Here is a 17,869-nt window from a genome sequence, read left to right as displayed (position 1 = left end):
ATGCATCCTCAATCCAACCTTTATCAGAAGTGTCAACAATGTATTATTGGGTCTGTTCATATGTGGTTTTCTTTCCACAATACTCACGTGAACACCTCAACTCGAAAAATGCCCATAAAGCATGGATATGAGAGTGACATTCCATATGCTAACCCTCTTCCCCACAACAAACTTTGAAGCACAACTACAGCTACCTTACACCATTTTTCTCCTGAGATTTTCCCAGTTCATAGTCAACAACCTTCTCATTCCTTTTTTAAGGTTCAAACTCATACAAAAACCACCACCCCCCCCCCCCCCCCTCCCCGTCTCTCCTTCCTTCATATTATCTGTAATCTATATCAAAACAGTACCAACAAGAGATTCTTTTCTCATCACCTGTATTTTATATTAATACTTTGGAAACTGATCTTCATCAATCCATATTCATTTATATCCAATTCTCTTACATAATGGAAACTTCACATTTCTCAGAGAATACCCAAAATTTAAATCAAGAGATTCAAACCCTTTCTGCTCAAATGTCTGAGAAACTTACTTTACCATCTACACTTGCTAAACCAGTCTTCATAGATAAAAAAAGTTGTCCTTGCTGAAGCCGATACTAATTGGAAATGGTGTATGGTGGGATATGTTTTCTGTGAAACTTTGATCCCAACCTCTTCTATCAGGTTTTATATCTGCAATAACTGGCCTTTAGCTCAACACCCAACCATTACTACTTTCAATGGTCAGCGAAACAAAGTTCTTATCTGTTACTTATCTGAAGAGGATTTCAACAGAATCAATACTCAAAAACCTTGGTTTGTCTGTGTTTATTTAATGGTGTTAAAAGTTGTACCTGTTGAAGGCTGGCCTCCAAACCATCAACTCTTTTTTGATGAAGAAATCATGTGGTTCATCTTATGCAACATTCCTAATGAATGCACAGAATTTGAGGATATTCGGAAACTCACCCTCAGTATGGGGGAACTAATTGAAGCTCAAAATCCCTTTGGGAAACATCCTCTTATGAAGAATGTCAAAGTGTGCATAAGAATCCCAGTTCAAAAAGCCTTACCAACAAGCATTCCTCTCTTTACAAGCGGTAGAAGTGAACCTTTCCTAATTGAATGTAGACACATCAAATTTCCAAGGTATTTCTGCACCTCTTGTCGCATTCTTGATCATAAAGATCAAAACTTCCCTGCTTGGAAACTAAAGCAGAAAAAAATCAAAGAAATTGATGCTCGTTGCAGCTGTTATACCCTTCCGGTTGTCTCAAAGTTAATGATGCCTCCTACAGTTAAGCAAGTAGATTCTTCTTATGCTGTCATCACTGATACTATTATGCAGCATTCTGAGGTTATACCAAAAACACAAATCGAATCAACTGCTATCGAAGTGTGCAACAAAGGAAAAGCAGAAGCCATTAATAAAAGGATGGAAAATAATACTCAAAAGAACTTATCAAATAAATTTCAAATGGGCCCTTTTATAAACAGATCCACTACTCTAAAGATCTTTGATGTTGGTCCTGTTCAGAAACATTTGACCCAGTTAGAGAATGGTCTGCCAATTGTTCTAAAGCAAGTTACTACTCAAAATGTTACTGTTGCTGCCTCTATTTCTGGTTCTGAGTCAACGCCTAGTGGTCCAATTCGTACCATAAATTCATCAAGAAGATTCAAAACTGCTTCTATCCCAAATACCAGTGCAATCATCACTAGAGGAACATTTAACTCTGTTGAACAAGATGCTCTAGCAAATCTCAAAAGAAAGATTAAACCCAGGGATGATTTACAGAAACGTACTAGAGCTAATTCTAGTGTGGCTAGTATAGTGGTTATCCCTGAAGAACGAACCTCTACTGAACCTGATTATGCTCAATTGTGTCCTCCAATTACCAAATTAAGAGAACTGCCAGAAATTGACCTCTCTACTTGTTCCCTCAATACCCAACCAATCTTTAATTCTTTTTGGAGCTACAACGTACCTATTAACATTTCCCCAAGCAACAATGATGTCCGCAATAATTCCCTTCTCAATGCTACCAGTTCTAGTCTCGATTCCTCCCAAATTGCTTCTCAAAGTGGTGATGGTACCAGTGCATCTCTTGGTGGTGGATCTGACTCTACCACTCAGGTAAACTATGCTCATCATTCCCCTTCAATTGATACTGCTCAAAATACCATAAATCTTTTCCCTGTCAATAATATCAACATGATTGCTTGGAATCTTCATGGATTTGGTAAATAATCTGCTAATAAGGAGCTTAACTTAATATGTAAGAATGTCAACCCTGACAGTATCTTCCTCTCTGAGACTAAAATGAACAAAGACATGGCTGCTAGAAAATTAAGAAACATGGGATTTCCTTGTACTTTTAATGTACCATGTGCTGGTAGAAATGGTGGTCTTGCTCTTGCTTGGAAGAAGGAAGTTCACCTCAACATTATTTCATCCAGTTTGAGGGGCATTTGTGTCACTTCTACATGCATCATCCATTCTAAGACATGTCATATTCATTTCATATATGGTGAACCTAATAGTAGTCTAAGACAAGCCTTTTGGGAACAACAGTGTCTGCAGACTAATGCCCCTTTAGATGAACCAATTTTCTTTATAGGAGATTTTAATGCTCTATTAGGAACTGAAGATAAAAATGGTGGTCTAGAAGTAGATGACCCTGACTTTGAAAACCTTAGAAATTTTTGTACTGTTTTTTATCTGCATGATCCTGGTTTTTCTGGTCCTAGGTTTACTTTGTCTAATATGCAACAAGGCCCTGACTTAATCCTGGAAAGATTAGATAGATGTCTTATTAACCAAACTGCTGAAGATCTTTTTCCTAAACTTTGTGTTAACAATCTTCCCAGGGACTCTTCTGACCATTGACCCATGCATATAGGATTTAATTATGAGGATACTTGTATGCCTAGACCTTTCCATTTTATGGCCATGTGGATAGAGGATCCTACTTGCACAGACATTATAGCTAACTCTGGTCTGTCAATGTGGTAGGCTCCCATACCTACAAACTTAAATCCAAGCTTTTAAGTACTAAGAAAGGCCTAAGAGATTGGAATAAGTCTTCCTTTGGTAATATTCAAAATAATATATCTACCATTATGAAAGAATTGGCTGATCTCCAAGTCTCTAATCCTACTGATACTAGTAATACTTCTAGACTTAAAGCTAGGCTTGAATATCTGTATAATTTGGAGGAATTATATTGGAAGGATAAATCTAGAGAAGTATGGCTCTTGGAAGGTGACAAAAATTCACCATATTTCCATAGAGTAACTCTCTTTAGAAGAAAAAGAAATGCTATTAGCTGGAGAAAGAACTTCTTGAATACTATTCTAACTGATAGAGATAGTATTGGAAATTCTTTCATAGCACTAGTTGAAAATGGGTTTTTTAAGTCTGTTAGGATTTTATAGATAAGACTGCCTAGGCCTATCTAATCTATTGGGCTCTCAAAGGTAGTCTTTTTTATGACAAAAATAAAGAAAAACAAATCATTCTCCCGTAAACAGTCATAATTCGAAAGGGTAGTTTATGAAATGAAAAATCTTCCACGTGGACTTATATTAAGACTACCATAGGAAATTGTTCTTCTGGTTCCACTTCAATCAGGACTGCGTTAGAAAATAGTTTCTATGGAAAGAAACAAAACTTATCCCTTGCCATCACTTCTCTCCGACTTCTCCTTCTCTCACAGCGCGCCTCACCATTTATGCTTTTAAACCTGCCTCTGAGTTCTCTCTTCTCCCCGACATCGCCTCTTCGATAGAGCATCTCGGTTTTACTTACATCACTCTCTTTCTCTCTATTTTTAAAGGTAAGAAGAAGATCTGAAAGTTGAAGAAGAAAGAGTTGGTGAAGAAACGAAACCAAATCTCAAAATATCTTCAAAATGTTTTAATTAAAAGTCAAAATCGAACTCCAATTCAATCAGATTACTAACCAATTTCTTCCACCAAATTTCAGCAGAACTCTAATTATTTCTTCAACCCAATCGAACAATTTTTTAAACCAAATTTCAGTAAACCCTAATTTGTTCTTCAGCTTTCTAATATGATGTTTGGGTTTCAAGATTCAACATGAACATGTATAGCTAGAATGTTAAAACCCTTGTTTCTTCTCTTAGCGGCTCTTTATCTTTTCTTTTTTTCTGTAAAACTTATATTTTTTGTTTTATTCTTTATCAACAGGTTGATTGCTAGAGTTTCCCTACACGGAGATGATGTTAAAATTTCCGTTGTTAAACGATTCATTCATTACTATTGATTGCGTGGTATAATTATTTTTTCTCTTGGGTAATCGATGATTTCTATGCTTGGTTTATGATTTACTTTAGATAGTTGTTGATCTAGATATAATTGATTTTATTTGTAAATTTAGCAGATATAATTTATTTTACAATGAATCTTGTTACTGAAATTATTTTTCGGTTTTATTTGGATTGTATTTTATTTCATCGGAGTGCAGCTCTATGAATTATGATCGTGGTATCTGAAGTTGATTGACTGTTCAATCTGTTATAAGAACTAAGTGTTAGTAATTTTGTTTGATTTATATTGATTTTCTCTCGCTGAGAAGGATATGTAACATGATAATGATCGGGTAGAATGTGGACTTATGCCTAATTAGTTTCTTTGTCTCTTTGTAAACACGTTTATTGATATTATTGTTGGAATATCGTATTCCAAATGAGTTTGCAGTAATCTAGTTAGTTAGATAAGTATTAAAGGAGTTTAGTCTTTGACAATTCAGAATAACTTAGAGAAAGTGAGTCTAAGGTGTGAAGGATTTACTCAAATGTAGTCTAGAGAACTCTAGGGAATGTTAAAGTTATGCAGCTGTATCTTATGTTTTCTCAATCATGTTTTCAGCAACACAGAAGATTGTTGATGGTCTGTCGATCAAGGACTGGAGAGATGTAAGGGATGCTTCATTCAGCATCATTCCTAGAAGCACTTGTGCAGCTAAGGTACATTATTTTTAACACAAGGCAGTTTCTTGACACATATAAAGTACTCACTAATATTCCGATTATCGCAAAATGGGTTTCTTTCTATTTCAAAGCATGTTACAGAACAGCCTACTTTAATCTTGTAGGTAGGTTCAGAAAGCCCTTCCAAAGGTCTAGAATCATCAGAGCGCCTTGATGGGTTTGTTCATTCTATTTGTATAACTCCAGAATGTGTTAAATGAATTCTATGGTATCATCATGAGTTGTTGAACAACAGTTTTACATCATATAACTCTATTGCAGAGCTGAATTTGCTGAAACTGATAAGGTTTATGCACATATGACTCCCCGGTAAAGAGTTCACAATGATATTTATCCTGGTATTACCCTTTACAAATTTATTTATGTTTATGTTAAATACAGAGTTTAATACATCTTATGTACCTCCCAAAGTGGCTGAAAAGGATCTTTCCTCCCCGTGTGTGTTCATTTTTTTATTTTTATTTTCACATCTTAATTAAAGTATCAACGTTACACACACTTGTTATTTTTACAAATTCTAGTGCTTATTAATGATCATATTGGACTTTTCGATGCAACCCCATCTAAAGGTATGTAAAAGCTAACTTTTTTTGTATCACATTTGTGCCCTGAAGCTCTCGCTTACACGAACATCATTTTCATTCTCAAGGCCATCCACGAATAAGTGTGAGGCTCACTATACACGAAGAACTTACTTGACAGGTAGAATTTTTGATTGCCATTCCTTCTTTTAAGGTTTAATTTTTTCTTGTTAACTTGGTGATAATATCATATGTTCGTTAAGCATGTCAATGTCTTGTAGTTTCTGTCAGGCTTCTGAGATATTTTCTCCATCATCTGAACTTGATATGTTTTGTGTTTTCATTGCAATTGTGGTTTGTGTTCTTATTCATTTCAATGGGCAGGTATTATTAATGTGCATTCCTGTCGATGGAAATTTTTTGTGTTTTCTTGTATTTTGTATGCTAAAATTGTGTTACAAGTTTAGTACTAAATACTCCTAGTTGATCATAACAAACATTCCTTGTATAGCCTTCACTTGTCTGCATTCTTCTATATCATCTTTGAATGGTCCATTCTTATCGTGTTGAAACTAAATCATTAACTAATGCCCAAGCTTATCTTTTCTGCAGGTATGTGCGGCTCAGTTCATCATCAGATAATTCATCATTTTGTTAGGTTTCCCTTATCTTTAAGAAAGCTTAGAACTAGTATTGGTGTTAGTTCATGTTTTGTTTATATTTTTTCTGGTTATTCTGAACCCAAGTGTCAACTGAAATCAAATATGATCAGTGTCTTGTACATATAATGAATTCGAATGTTAATTGAATGGTGAATATTTCAACTTAAGAATATTTGAATGTAAATTGATTGAATTTCATTCAGCTTTAGTTTCTTGTTCATTGCTATTATATTTGATTCTAGTTTAAGATTCTACTGAATCAGTTTTGGATTCAGCTGAATCGATTTCATTTTTTTTTATAAAATATGATCCAGCAATACGACTGGTCTTATTAGTATTCTTTATTGACTAATGAAGGAAGTCGTAATTTGAAAAATTTAAAGAATCTCAGGAACAAACGTTTTGAGTAATAAGACTACAGTGTTAGGGCTCCCTGAAGCAGTCGTGTTAGAGTTTTAAGTGTTTTTCTGGCAGACTTTTTTATTGTATTTTTCACTAGTGTAGATTATTTCAAAGGTCTTTATTCCTCCCATCCTCAGCAATTTCAAGATGAAATTCTTGATGATCTCCCTGTTAAATTCTCTGAAGAATACAATGCATCCTTAAATACACCTCTGACCCCAGAGGAAATTAAGAATGTTGTCTTCCAAATGGATGGGTGGGGGGGGGGGGGGGATTGGGGTGGGGGAGGGAAGGCTCCTGGTCCTGATGGGTTTACATGCTTGTTTTATCAAAAACATTGGGACATTGTGGGAGATGTTGTTGTTGACATGACTCAAACCTGCTTCAGGACAGGTAACATTGCTAAGGTTTTTAATCATACCAATATAGCTCTCATTCTCAAGGTACCTCTTGCTGAATTGGTAATCCAATATAGGCCAATTGGCCTTTTTAATTTCATTTACAAAATTCTTTCAAAAACTTTGACTAATAGACTGAAACCTTTTATGAACAATATAATTTCTCAAAATCAAAGTGCTTTTATCCCTAAGAGGAGCATTTCTGATAATATCTTTCTAGCTAATGAGGCTATATATGCTGTCAATCATAATGACAAAGTTGAGGGCATAGCTGCCATTAAACTTGATATGTCTAAGGCCTATGATAAGCTTGAATGAGATTTTCTTGAAAAAGTTTTAACAAAAATGGGTTTGTCTAACCACTGGGTTAAACTGATAAACTTGTGTGTCTCTACAGTGTCTTACTATGTTCTTCTTAATGGTAACCCTACTGGTTTTTTTCAACCTGAAAGAGGACTAAGACAGGGGCTCACTTTCTCCCTATCTTTACATCATCTGTTCTGAAGCCCGTTCTTCTTACATTGATAGCCTCCAGAAGAAGGGGATTTTAGAAGGTATAAAAGTCTGTAAAGAGGCTCCTGAAATGACTCTCCTCTTGTTTGCTGATGATTCTCTCTTGTTTTCTAAAGCTACTTCAAAAAAAATTCAAATCATAAAAGATTATCTTCAAAAGTATTGTCTAGCTTCTGCACAAGAAATTAATTTTGAAAAATCTGGTATTTTGTTTAGCAGGAAGATTCTTAAACATAGGAAAGCTCTTCTGGCTAATATGTTAGATATCAAAAGCAGAGATTTAGGAGAAAAATATCTTGGCACTCCCACTGTTTTCCAATATTCTAAAATCCATACCCATATTGGTATTCTCCAAGCCATTGATGCCAGGATCTCTATCTGGCTTCATAAGCTTTTATCTCAAGCTGCTAGAACTACCCTTATTAAGCATATTGGCCAAGTTATTCCTATTTTTCAAATGGGGGCCTTTCTTCTTCCTAAACATCTTTGTAAACAAATGAATTCTCACCTCTGCAAATTCTGGTGGGGTGAAACTTTAGATCCTGAGGATAGAAAGATGCATCTCCTTGGTTGGGATATTCTATGCTCCCCCAAAGCTGGAGGAGGTCTGGGATTCCGAAAGACTGAATTAAACAATCTAGCAATGCTTGCTAGGAATGCCTGGAGAATCTTAGAAAATCCTAATTGTTTACTGGCCACTGTTCTTAAGGCCAAATACTTTCCTAAAACTGATTTTTTGAATGCTAAGTGCACTGCCAAATGCTCTTGGACTTGGAAGTGTCTGCATGCCATAAAGGAACTTATAAAACCTTTTATTTCCTGGATTGTTGGTGATGGTAAATTTGTTGACCCATGGTGTGATAAATGGATTCCTTCACTGGGGTCTGCCACGCCCAACCCTCTTGTTCCCCCTGATCCTAGTATTAAAGTGGCTTACTTTATTGATTCCCAAACTAGAAGTTGGGATGTGTCTAGACTTAACACCCATTTTGATAATGCTTCTGTCCAGAAGATTATCTCCATTCCCTTAAGCCAGCTTTGCACTCCTGACATGAGGGCTTGGAATCTTTCAAAGAATGACAAATTTTCTTTTAAATCTGCCTACTTGGGGCTTAGAGGCCTTAGATTCCCCTTGTAAAAACCTTTGGAAGCGTATTTGGAAAATTAGAGTACCTTACAGAATTCAGGTTTTTCTTTGGAGAGCAGCTAGAAATGCTTTTCCCTCCAGAACTGTCCTCCACACTAGAATGCCTATGCATAATGTGGACTGTCCTAGGTGTTCTGATCCTCAAGAATCTATTATGCATGATTTAGTTACTTTCCCCTTTGCTAGTAGGGTCTGGTTCATATCTGATTTCAACATAAATACTCAATTTTTTCAGAACAATTCTTTTACAGTTTGGCTTCTTTTCTGGTTGATTGACCCTCATTATAAACTGTCTGAGGATGATCAATGTCTCTTTGTGGCTATTTTATGGTCTCTCTGGACCAGTATAAAAAATTACATTTTTCAAAACATCAAGGAAAACTTTACTGATGTCCTAGCTAGAGCTAGAGCTATGCTCCTCACTAGGAAATCTAGGAATCCTAGTTGTACTATCCTTTCACCCTTGCATGTCAATATTTGTGATAAATGGATGCCCCCCTCTTTTGGTTGGATTAAATATAATACTGATGGTGCCTTTGATGATATCTCTGGAGCAAATGGTGCAGGGTATGTGATGCGAGATTTCTAAAAAAAAGCAACCTTTTGTGCTTCTTTAGTCTTTGATGTTTAATCTGCTGAAGAAGCTGAAACTAGAGCCATATGGGCAGTCCTAAAGAAAGCTATGGAACAACACCTAACTCACATCATCATTGAAAGTGATGCGAAAGCTCTCATCGGCCAATTTTCAGCTGGGAATTTTGATGGGGATTCGCGGACGGATGTTATCTTTAAAGACATTCTCTTTTTTTCCTCTAAGTTATCTGCTTGTATTTTTAATTTTCAACCTAGATGTTGTAATTCGGTAGCTCATGAGCTTGCTCAGTGGGCAAAACAAAACAATTCTACCATGTACTGGTCTAAACCCCCTGTTTGGATTATTCCAACAGTCGAGGAGGACCATTAACCTTGTTGAAGGCCTTTGCTTATATATATAAAAATAAAAAATAAAAAAAGGAAAATCGAAAAGCCAAGAAATCCGTTTCGCTATTGAAATGAAGAAATATTCTCCTGTATCTTTTGCACAATCCTGTGGAACCTCTTTGCCTAACCATATATAAGATGCTTCATGATATGTGCAACGTTACTAAAGCACTATGCCGGCAGGCACAAAAGCGTTTCAGAAACAGATATACACACAACATATTCTTCCACATATATGGTAATTGCCTCATTTTTATTATAGTTAACATAAAGGAAATTGATGATATTACCGTGATTCTGCACTGTTCTCTAGAAGTAAAAAACAAGTCCTATTAAAAAGAAAAAGTAAATTCTGGGACCTGGATATCAAGGTGGCAAAACTTGTTCAACAACTCTCTGACTAATGTGCATAAGGTCAGCAGTATCATCTGGAATGTACCTCGCAAACTTCTCTCCGAGATCTTTCAACGAAACAAAGCTATTCATATGAGAAATTGCTTGAGCATACCTGAAACTTTCATTCCAGAGTTCACTTCTATTCTCGGCGTCACGGTCATAGCAAATGGGTATTCTGGATTCCTGAATATAGCAGCTCTCCCACATCAAAAATTGATTATTATACGTTATGGCAAATGGTTTATAAACTAGACGTTTATTATATTCAGTCTTATAACTCCTTGATCCAAACCCAATGGTTCGAGTCATCATTCTCGTCCACCGGGACGTACACAACATTCTTATTCTTCTTTTGCTTCTCTTTCTTTAAAATCCACATATCCAGACGTTTATCTTCCTGATCCTCGTCTATATCGTACTTTTCAATTGTAACATGACAAAGACACAGACAACCACTCAAGGACACAAGACTTCTGTAACCACAAACATCGTCATGACATGGCGGCATTGGGAGGTTACCAAATGTCTCATTAACTAAATCAAATACATTGATTTTCCAGTCATTTTCTTCAGTACGCTCACGCCAATAAAGTGCATCGTTTGCATAGACCATTCTTTCGACTTTAGTGTAGTGTATTTGTCCTTTGTTTCTCCACCCACTACCATCACCAAGGGTGTAAACCTGAAGCCTTCCCATGGCTGAATACGAACCCGTCGTATTGGGATGCAGCTTGGACAACCTTGTACTCGTTAGTGGATTGACAATCACCAAATCCAACAAAAACCGCAGGTCTTGATATTTCACCAAAATCAATCTCAGGAAGATAAGCATATTCTCCTGTCGTTCGATTGCATATGTACACAAGACACTGCGCATCATCTTTTCGAACAGGAAGGCAAACTAAGCCATAGAAAGAACCAAATATAACAGGATTACAATGATCATGGTTTATTAGCTTAACAAGAATATTTCTGGATGTCCCTAACCCAAGGTCTATTTTTGCGAGTGTCTTTTAGGAAATTGGTGCATCATCAATACTTACCTCCTCATCACTATACCCATGACAGAGCTGAATTTCATGTTTTCTTTCCCTTTCCGAAACTGCAAAGAGAAACCCGTCTTTGGTTTTGGCAAGAGAGTTCTCTCCACACTGCTCTGCTCCTTGAGACGACCTCGATAGGGATATGAGAAAGGATGCTTTTTGTTATATTTAAATTCAAATCCTTGATTAACCCATTGGTGTTTGCAAGAGTCTCGACCGATATTATCTTATTGGACCCTTGCTTTGCATGATTTAGTGGTATGTTCCGAAGGACAATTCTTCTTCGGTTAACAATATTCTATAATAAACGCGTTTCGCATACGCCTTTTAAAGCGTAATAACTGCTATATTTAAAGTTCTTATTTATGTCCATCTTGTCCCTAGTTGTACGAAAAACCTCTTTGTTCCGACTCACCAGGTCCATGGTGATTTTTCAGTTATTTTCAGTTATTCTTAGAACAGTTGCGATGTATGATTGCGGTTATTCAGACTCAAACTCATCCACTTCCATCTCTATATATATGTATAAGAATTCTGCATCGTCCATGATTTTCTTTTCTAGTTGGATACTAAGATTATTCTCAGGAATCTTCAAACGCATATGAGTAGAAAGATTAAGATGGATTTGAAATCCTAGTAGAAAGTTTGAGGTGCTCACATTTTGTGAAAGTTGATGAAAACATTTTCAGGTCTTAAGACTTTTCACTATTGATTTTAAATCCATCTTAATCCTTTTACTAATGATTTCTCTTGTCTGCCAATTTTATTATCTGGCTGTTTCTTCGATTCCAAGATATATATCCGATGAGCATTGTCATTTTCAGGACTTCAAGATATGTGTGTATCTCTTCGTTTGATGCCACAATGAACCTGCTCCGTGGCCGAGGTTCTCTATGTTTCTTTGCTATATGTATTTATATTTCTTTTCCTCAATGATCTGTACTTCCATTGATTGTTTCTGTGTGTCTCTTTGTACAGTTTACACCACCACTTCATACTGGCAGTGGAGATTTACGGGTGGAGCCGCACTATCTATTTCCTTCCTTGCGTCGGAGACACTTTCTAACATTTTTTTGATGTTTATAGAATTAGAAGTAAGAAAACAATCCACCACCACGACGCCGTAACAGTTGAAGATACGCAATCTTGATAAACACATCCAATTTCAATCATACAATGTGTTTCTCTGTCCAAAGAAAATCCCATAGGAAATTTTGAGAGGGATCTCAACCAGCGACTTAAAACATTTTGCCTCAGTAGGTGTCCAAGTGCTCTTAATTTTTCGCAGTCAAACATTTGCCATCGCCAGCACCCACTAGACAACAAAAGGTCTTGCTTTCACACACCTGCACTGGAAACCGCAGCATCTAGCTGGTACTGCTAACAGGATCTTAATTCTACTTCATTACCCTCAAGTAGACTCTAGCATTGCTAAAGCAATATCCAGGCACAAACGGTTTCACAAACAGGCACACAACAAATTCCGTCACAATATATGATAATGGTGCGCGACATTCAACGATGTTAAGATTTAACACGAAAATTGCCTCAACAGTTAACAGCGAGGAAATACACGATGAAAATAACTTGATTTTGCACTGTTTGCTAAAAAAATAAGGAAGAAAAAGGTCTCCAAATTGTACCTGAGAAATAAATAGTAGATGGCAAATCTAGGATCCTACAGTTTCTGACTCAAGTGCATCAGCTCACTATCATCGGGAATGTAGCATGCAGACTTCTCTCCGAGATCTTTTAACGAAACAAAGCTATTCATGTGAGGAATTGCTTGAGCATACCTCAAATTTTCATTACAGAGTTGATTTATACTTTCAGTGTCACGGCCATAACAAATGGGATAGTTACGAACTTGATAAAAGCGGTCCTCCTCCTCCCACATCAAAACTTGACTATTATCCGTTATGCCAAATGGTTTATAATCTCCATCACCATCAGTCTTATACTCCATACTGAACTCCTTCATCCAAACCCATCCGTTCGAGTCATCACTCTCATCCACTGGAGAATACCCATCAATCTTATTCTTTTTTTGCTGCTCTTTCTTTAATATCCATATATCCAAGCACTTGTCTTCCTGACGCACAGATAGAATTTCCTCGTCGTTTACACACTTTTCAACTGAAACATGGCAAAGACACAAAAAACCACTCAAGGACACAAGACGTATGTAACCACGAACAACGTCATCACATGGCGGCATTGGGAGGTTACCAAACGTCTCATTAGGTAAATCAAATACATTGATCTTCCAGTCGTATTGAGTACGCTCTGGCCAATAAAGTGCGTCTTTCTTTTTCAGTGTAACGTATTTCTCCTTTGTTTCTCCACCCACTGCCATCACCAAGGGTGTATACTTGAACCCTTCCCAACTCCCAGAATCTGTTGTGACGGTATGCAACTTGGACAACCTTGTACTGATTAGTGGATTGACAACAACCAATGTTAGAAATTGGACAGCCGTTGTGTGTGTACATGCCCAAAATTCAACTTGGGTGGTTACATAAAGTCATGTGCTTGACTTTGTCATAAGAAGAATCCTTCTCCAAATAACCAAGCCATGGTGAAATATGTGTCTTATTTCTTGCCACCATGTATTTGCATGATGCTAACAAGTGTTCAATCACTTACTCCATGTGTTTAATCCATGCTAAACAAGTGTTGGAACTTGCTCCAAGTATTTGATTCTTCCTTGACACTTTCCAAGAGAGGATACTTGAAGTTTAAATATAAATAGACTTCTAGTTTGACTTGTAGAAACATAAGAAGTAGAAGAAAACACTACAACTCAATAGTAGTGAATTTAGCAAGAGATAAATCAAGTATGGAGATTAAGCTAGAGAGTTCCAAGTGAGCATTCAAGTTAGTGAGAAAGTCTTCTAGTATTCAAACATTAGTTGATAAGAATTACCCAAATCCCTTAGTGTCCTTTGGAGAGAAAATTGAGTTTCTACAAGGTATTTATTTTGTGGAAATATAGTTTGTGCTCATTTTTGTGGCACCTACTCACCGCCGAGTTTGAAGGTTCAAGAACGTGAAACGCAAGTGATCCACCGGTTCTAATTCATCCGTATTTGGAGCGATAACAAGGTATGAACTAAAAACCCGCTTCCGCATTTGATTTGTTCAACTTACATATATATCAGTTATATATGACTAACATTGGCATCAGAGCCTTTTATGCGTTTTCGTTATTTTTTGAATGAACCATGGACTAAACGGCCACTTCCTAAAAGGACTATGACCTAAAATTAATTATATGGAACCATCATCTTTGTTGTTCAATGTGTTCCAATTTCTAGTCTTACACCGCTTATCCAATGGACCATGGACTAAACGGCCTTTGCCTAAAAGAATTACGACCTAAAATTAATTATGTGGAATCATCATCTTTGTAATTGATTTAATTAATTTCATATAAATATAACATGCATGATATTAATTTTTATTCAAATATGATTAATTTGTTGAATTGTATTGTTTAATTGAATATCATAAGTTTGGCCATAAGTGTCTTGCTCCAGAAAGATACTTAGTGTATGTGTTTGCGAAAGTATATATTACTTTGTGTACTTTCAGAATTTTAGAAAAATCTAAAAGTGGATTTTCATTATTTCTGAAGCGGGACATATTTTTCATTAGTTGAAAATAATTTTACTTGCTTTATTTTCATTAGATGAAAATAATTTCAATAATAATTGTTCCCCAAACAGTGCATATTTTTGCTTTATTTTCGTTAGTTGAAAATAATTCGTGAGCGAGATACTTTAAACATTAGTAGCAAGAAATTCCTGTTTACGTGTCCGTTTTCCACATGATTTACTTTTGTCTATATGAAGCTTATCTATCTCCGTTGATAGATAACTTATCATCATATGTTGGTTGATTCCAAGTGGTTTTATTGGCTTAAGTTATGTGCTTTACCAATATTCACTAGTCCAAATTAATTGATATACGTCATATTCAACTACACATTTGGGTGATGATTACGAGCCTAGCAAAATTTTCGATCCCGAATTGTATGTAGATATGATTTTATTAATTAGATTTTAGGACAGTATCGTGAATGTACATATAATAATAATGTCAATATTTGTGCATAAAACATATAGGAAATGACTACCAACAATGTGACTGCTAATCTATCTAGGGTGACGAACTTGATAGGAAAAGTTATGATATGTGTCCAACACCGTTGCAACCTTGAAACCTACGTACTTGGATTAGAAAAATATCGAACTGCGCGCTCATGTTGAGCAGCAAGCAGGGCGATCTTAAAAAAAAAAAAATTCTACTGCCAAAAAATGTAAGGTCAACTAAAATTTGTCTTTGGTAATACGTGCACTTCAAAATTTCGCAACTTAGTGTTGAAACTTTAAGTTTACCAAAAGGATCCCGAGCACTCAGTGACTGAACATCTAAGGGCGATGTCGTCAGTGATTCGTGATCTGCTGGGAATGTTCTTACGGATGAACAACAAGTTTTAGTTGTGATAAGGTCACCGTCTAATTTTTTGGGTGTGTATGAAGCAATTTGTTTCCTCATATTGAAAGCATCGAAAGTTTTTTTTTTCCTAATATCTCTAAACATGTTGAGCTTGAAGCTGAGCGCTAAGAGGCGACACGTGTGGCTTCCTTTTATGGTAAAACCTCAGGGTAAGCACAATAAAAATATCCCAATAAATATTAAAGAAAAAGAACACAGCTTTGCACCATCGTGGCAAGCAAGCTGGAAAAAGATACGCATCTAAATTGAAATGCTTAAACTGAAGACAAAGAATATTTTGTACGTGAATGCATGAAGCTGAAAAAGGTACCTTGTCACCCAACTCCATCCACACTTGTGTGTATATACATGTAATGGTTTCTCACTCTCTCCATAAGTGGATTGATAAGGAGGAAACCAAACATGTAGATTGACATCGAGAGGAGTTTGTAGATTATCAACGTATTTCATGTGGTACATAAAAAGTCTATGTGACGTATTTCATATAGACAAAGAGTTTATATGGGTAATGGCACAAGTGAGGAAGTTTTTGTCAACTTCATATGTGCTCTGGTCGCATTTAACACTTCACCGTGTGCTCTACGTACCTGGAGTTTATTATAATCTACTCACAGTTCTTGCAATTCTTAGTTTTGGGTACTCTTTTAAAATAAGAAGACGGTAGGTTGGACATCTTCTTTTATGGTACTTTGTTTGGATATGGTTATTTATGTAATAATTTCTTTAAACTAGACTTGCTTAATTTTGTTTCTCCTGAGACTTTAGTGTCTGATGCTAGTAGTAGTAGTGTTATTGACTGTGCGACTTGGTATGCTAGACTAGGACATATCGGGTAAGATAGGATGACTCGATTAGCTCGAGAAGGCCATCTAGGCTCACTCGCTAAAGTTTCCTTACCCGTATGTGAACCTTGTCTATAAGGAAAAGCTTGTAGAAAAACTTTTGGTAAGGCCAAATGTGATACTCAACCTCTTGAGCTGGTACATTCTGATATTTGTGGACCTATGAATGTTAGAGCTAGACATGGTTATTCTTATTTTTTCACATTTATTGACGATTATACGCGATTTGGTTATGTATATTTGATTGCTCATCGCTATGAAGTCTTGGATTGTTTCAAGCGTTTTGTTGCAGAAGTTGAGAATCAAACAGGGAAGAGTTTAAAGACTCTTCATACTGACTGTGGACGTTGATATTTATCCGATATGTTCAGGGAATTTTGTGAGAGTAAGGGAATAACTAGGCAGCTTACTATTCCAAATATTCCGCAACAAAATGGTGTTGTAGAGAGACGGAATAGAACATTATTAGATATGGTTAGATCAATGATGGCGCAAGCCAACCTCCCAATATCTTTCTTGGGGGATGCTATTATGACTGTGGCCTACATTTTGAACCGTGTCCCAACTCAATCGGTTTCTTCTAAGCCATATGAACTTTGGAAAGGCGAAAAACCTAATTTAGGAAATTTGCACCCATGGGGTTCTGCTGGTTATGTTCACAATGCTTCTCATGTGTATGGAAAGCTAGGTCCTAGAGTAAGAAAGCTTGTCTTTATAAGATATTCTGGTTGCTCAAAAGGATATATGATGTATGGTGAACATCCAAGTGGAGGGATGAGTGAGATAGAGTCCAGAGATATTGTTTTCATTAAAAATGATTTTCCTCGAATCAGTGACATTAACAAAAACTTGGAACTCTTTGAAATAGAAGAGAGTGAAGATATCTTACCATCTTCGAGAGAAGGTAGAGAATTAGTTTCTCACCCTATAATCGCTGAAGATAGTGGGAGTGATCTACATCCTAGTGGGAGTGAACCGCTAGGAAAACAAGTTTCTGAACCACGCAGTAGTGAGCGTGGAAAAGTACCCCGTCGTCACTTTGAAATTGAAGGGGGCATATTAATGTATGCTGCGAGTATTGAAGATGAGCCTACTTCTTTTAGAGAAGCTATCTCTTCAGTCGATTGAAATAAATGGCTTTTTGCAATGCAAGAGGAAATTAAATCTATGGATAAGAATGACGTTTTGGAGTTGGTTGATCTTCCGCCTGGGCGAAAGGCCATTGGAAACAAATGGGTCTTTAAAATTAAACGCAAGGCAGATGGTTCAATCGAAAAATACAAAGCTCGTTTAGTGGCAAAAGGATATACTCATCAATAGGGTATAAACTATGAGAAAATCTTTTCTTTTGTTGTAAGGTGTTTTCCTCAATTCGCCTCATGCTACAGTTGCACATTTGGATTAAGAATTGTTCCAAAGGTATGTTAAAACTACATTCCTC

The 17,869-nt window shown here is 36.4% G+C and overlaps 1 protein-coding gene and 1 long non-coding RNA gene across 2 annotated transcripts; both read left to right on the top strand.

Moving 5' to 3' along the window:
• Nucleotides 1-3,644: 3,644 nt before the first annotated feature.
• Nucleotides 3,645-6,331, top strand: LOC113353537. Its single transcript, XR_003361358.1, has 5 exons — nt 3,645-3,826; nt 4,200-4,282; nt 4,881-4,978; nt 5,107-5,704; nt 6,136-6,331. It is a non-coding gene; the product is annotated as an uncharacterized LOC113353537 (long non-coding RNA).
• A 2,414-nt stretch (nt 6,332-8,745) lies between these two features.
• On the top strand, nt 8,746-9,609 carry LOC113351390. Its single transcript, XM_026595382.1, has 2 exons — nt 8,746-9,212; nt 9,495-9,609. The coding sequence occupies exons 1-2, from the start codon at nt 8,746-8,748 to the stop codon at nt 9,607-9,609; spliced, it is 582 nt and encodes a 193-aa protein (XP_026451167.1).
• Nucleotides 9,610-17,869: the final 8,260 nt, after the last annotated feature.

Source organism: Papaver somniferum, chromosome 2, assembly GCF_003573695.1.
Source record: "Papaver somniferum cultivar HN1 chromosome 2, ASM357369v1, whole genome shotgun sequence".
Lineage (NCBI taxonomy): Eukaryota > Viridiplantae > Streptophyta > Magnoliopsida > Ranunculales > Papaveraceae > Papaver > Papaver somniferum.
This window is presented reverse-complemented; position numbering and strand designations above follow the sequence as displayed.

Coding starts and splice junctions, on each gene's coding strand:
- LOC113351390 (XM_026595382.1), top strand. CDS start 8,746: ATGCCTATGCATAATGTGGACTGTCCTAGGTGTTCTGATCCTCAAGAA. Junction 9,213..9,494: donor TCTGGAGCAAATGGTGCAGG/GTATGTGATGCG, acceptor TTTTCAACCTAG/ATGTTGTAATTCGGTAGCTC.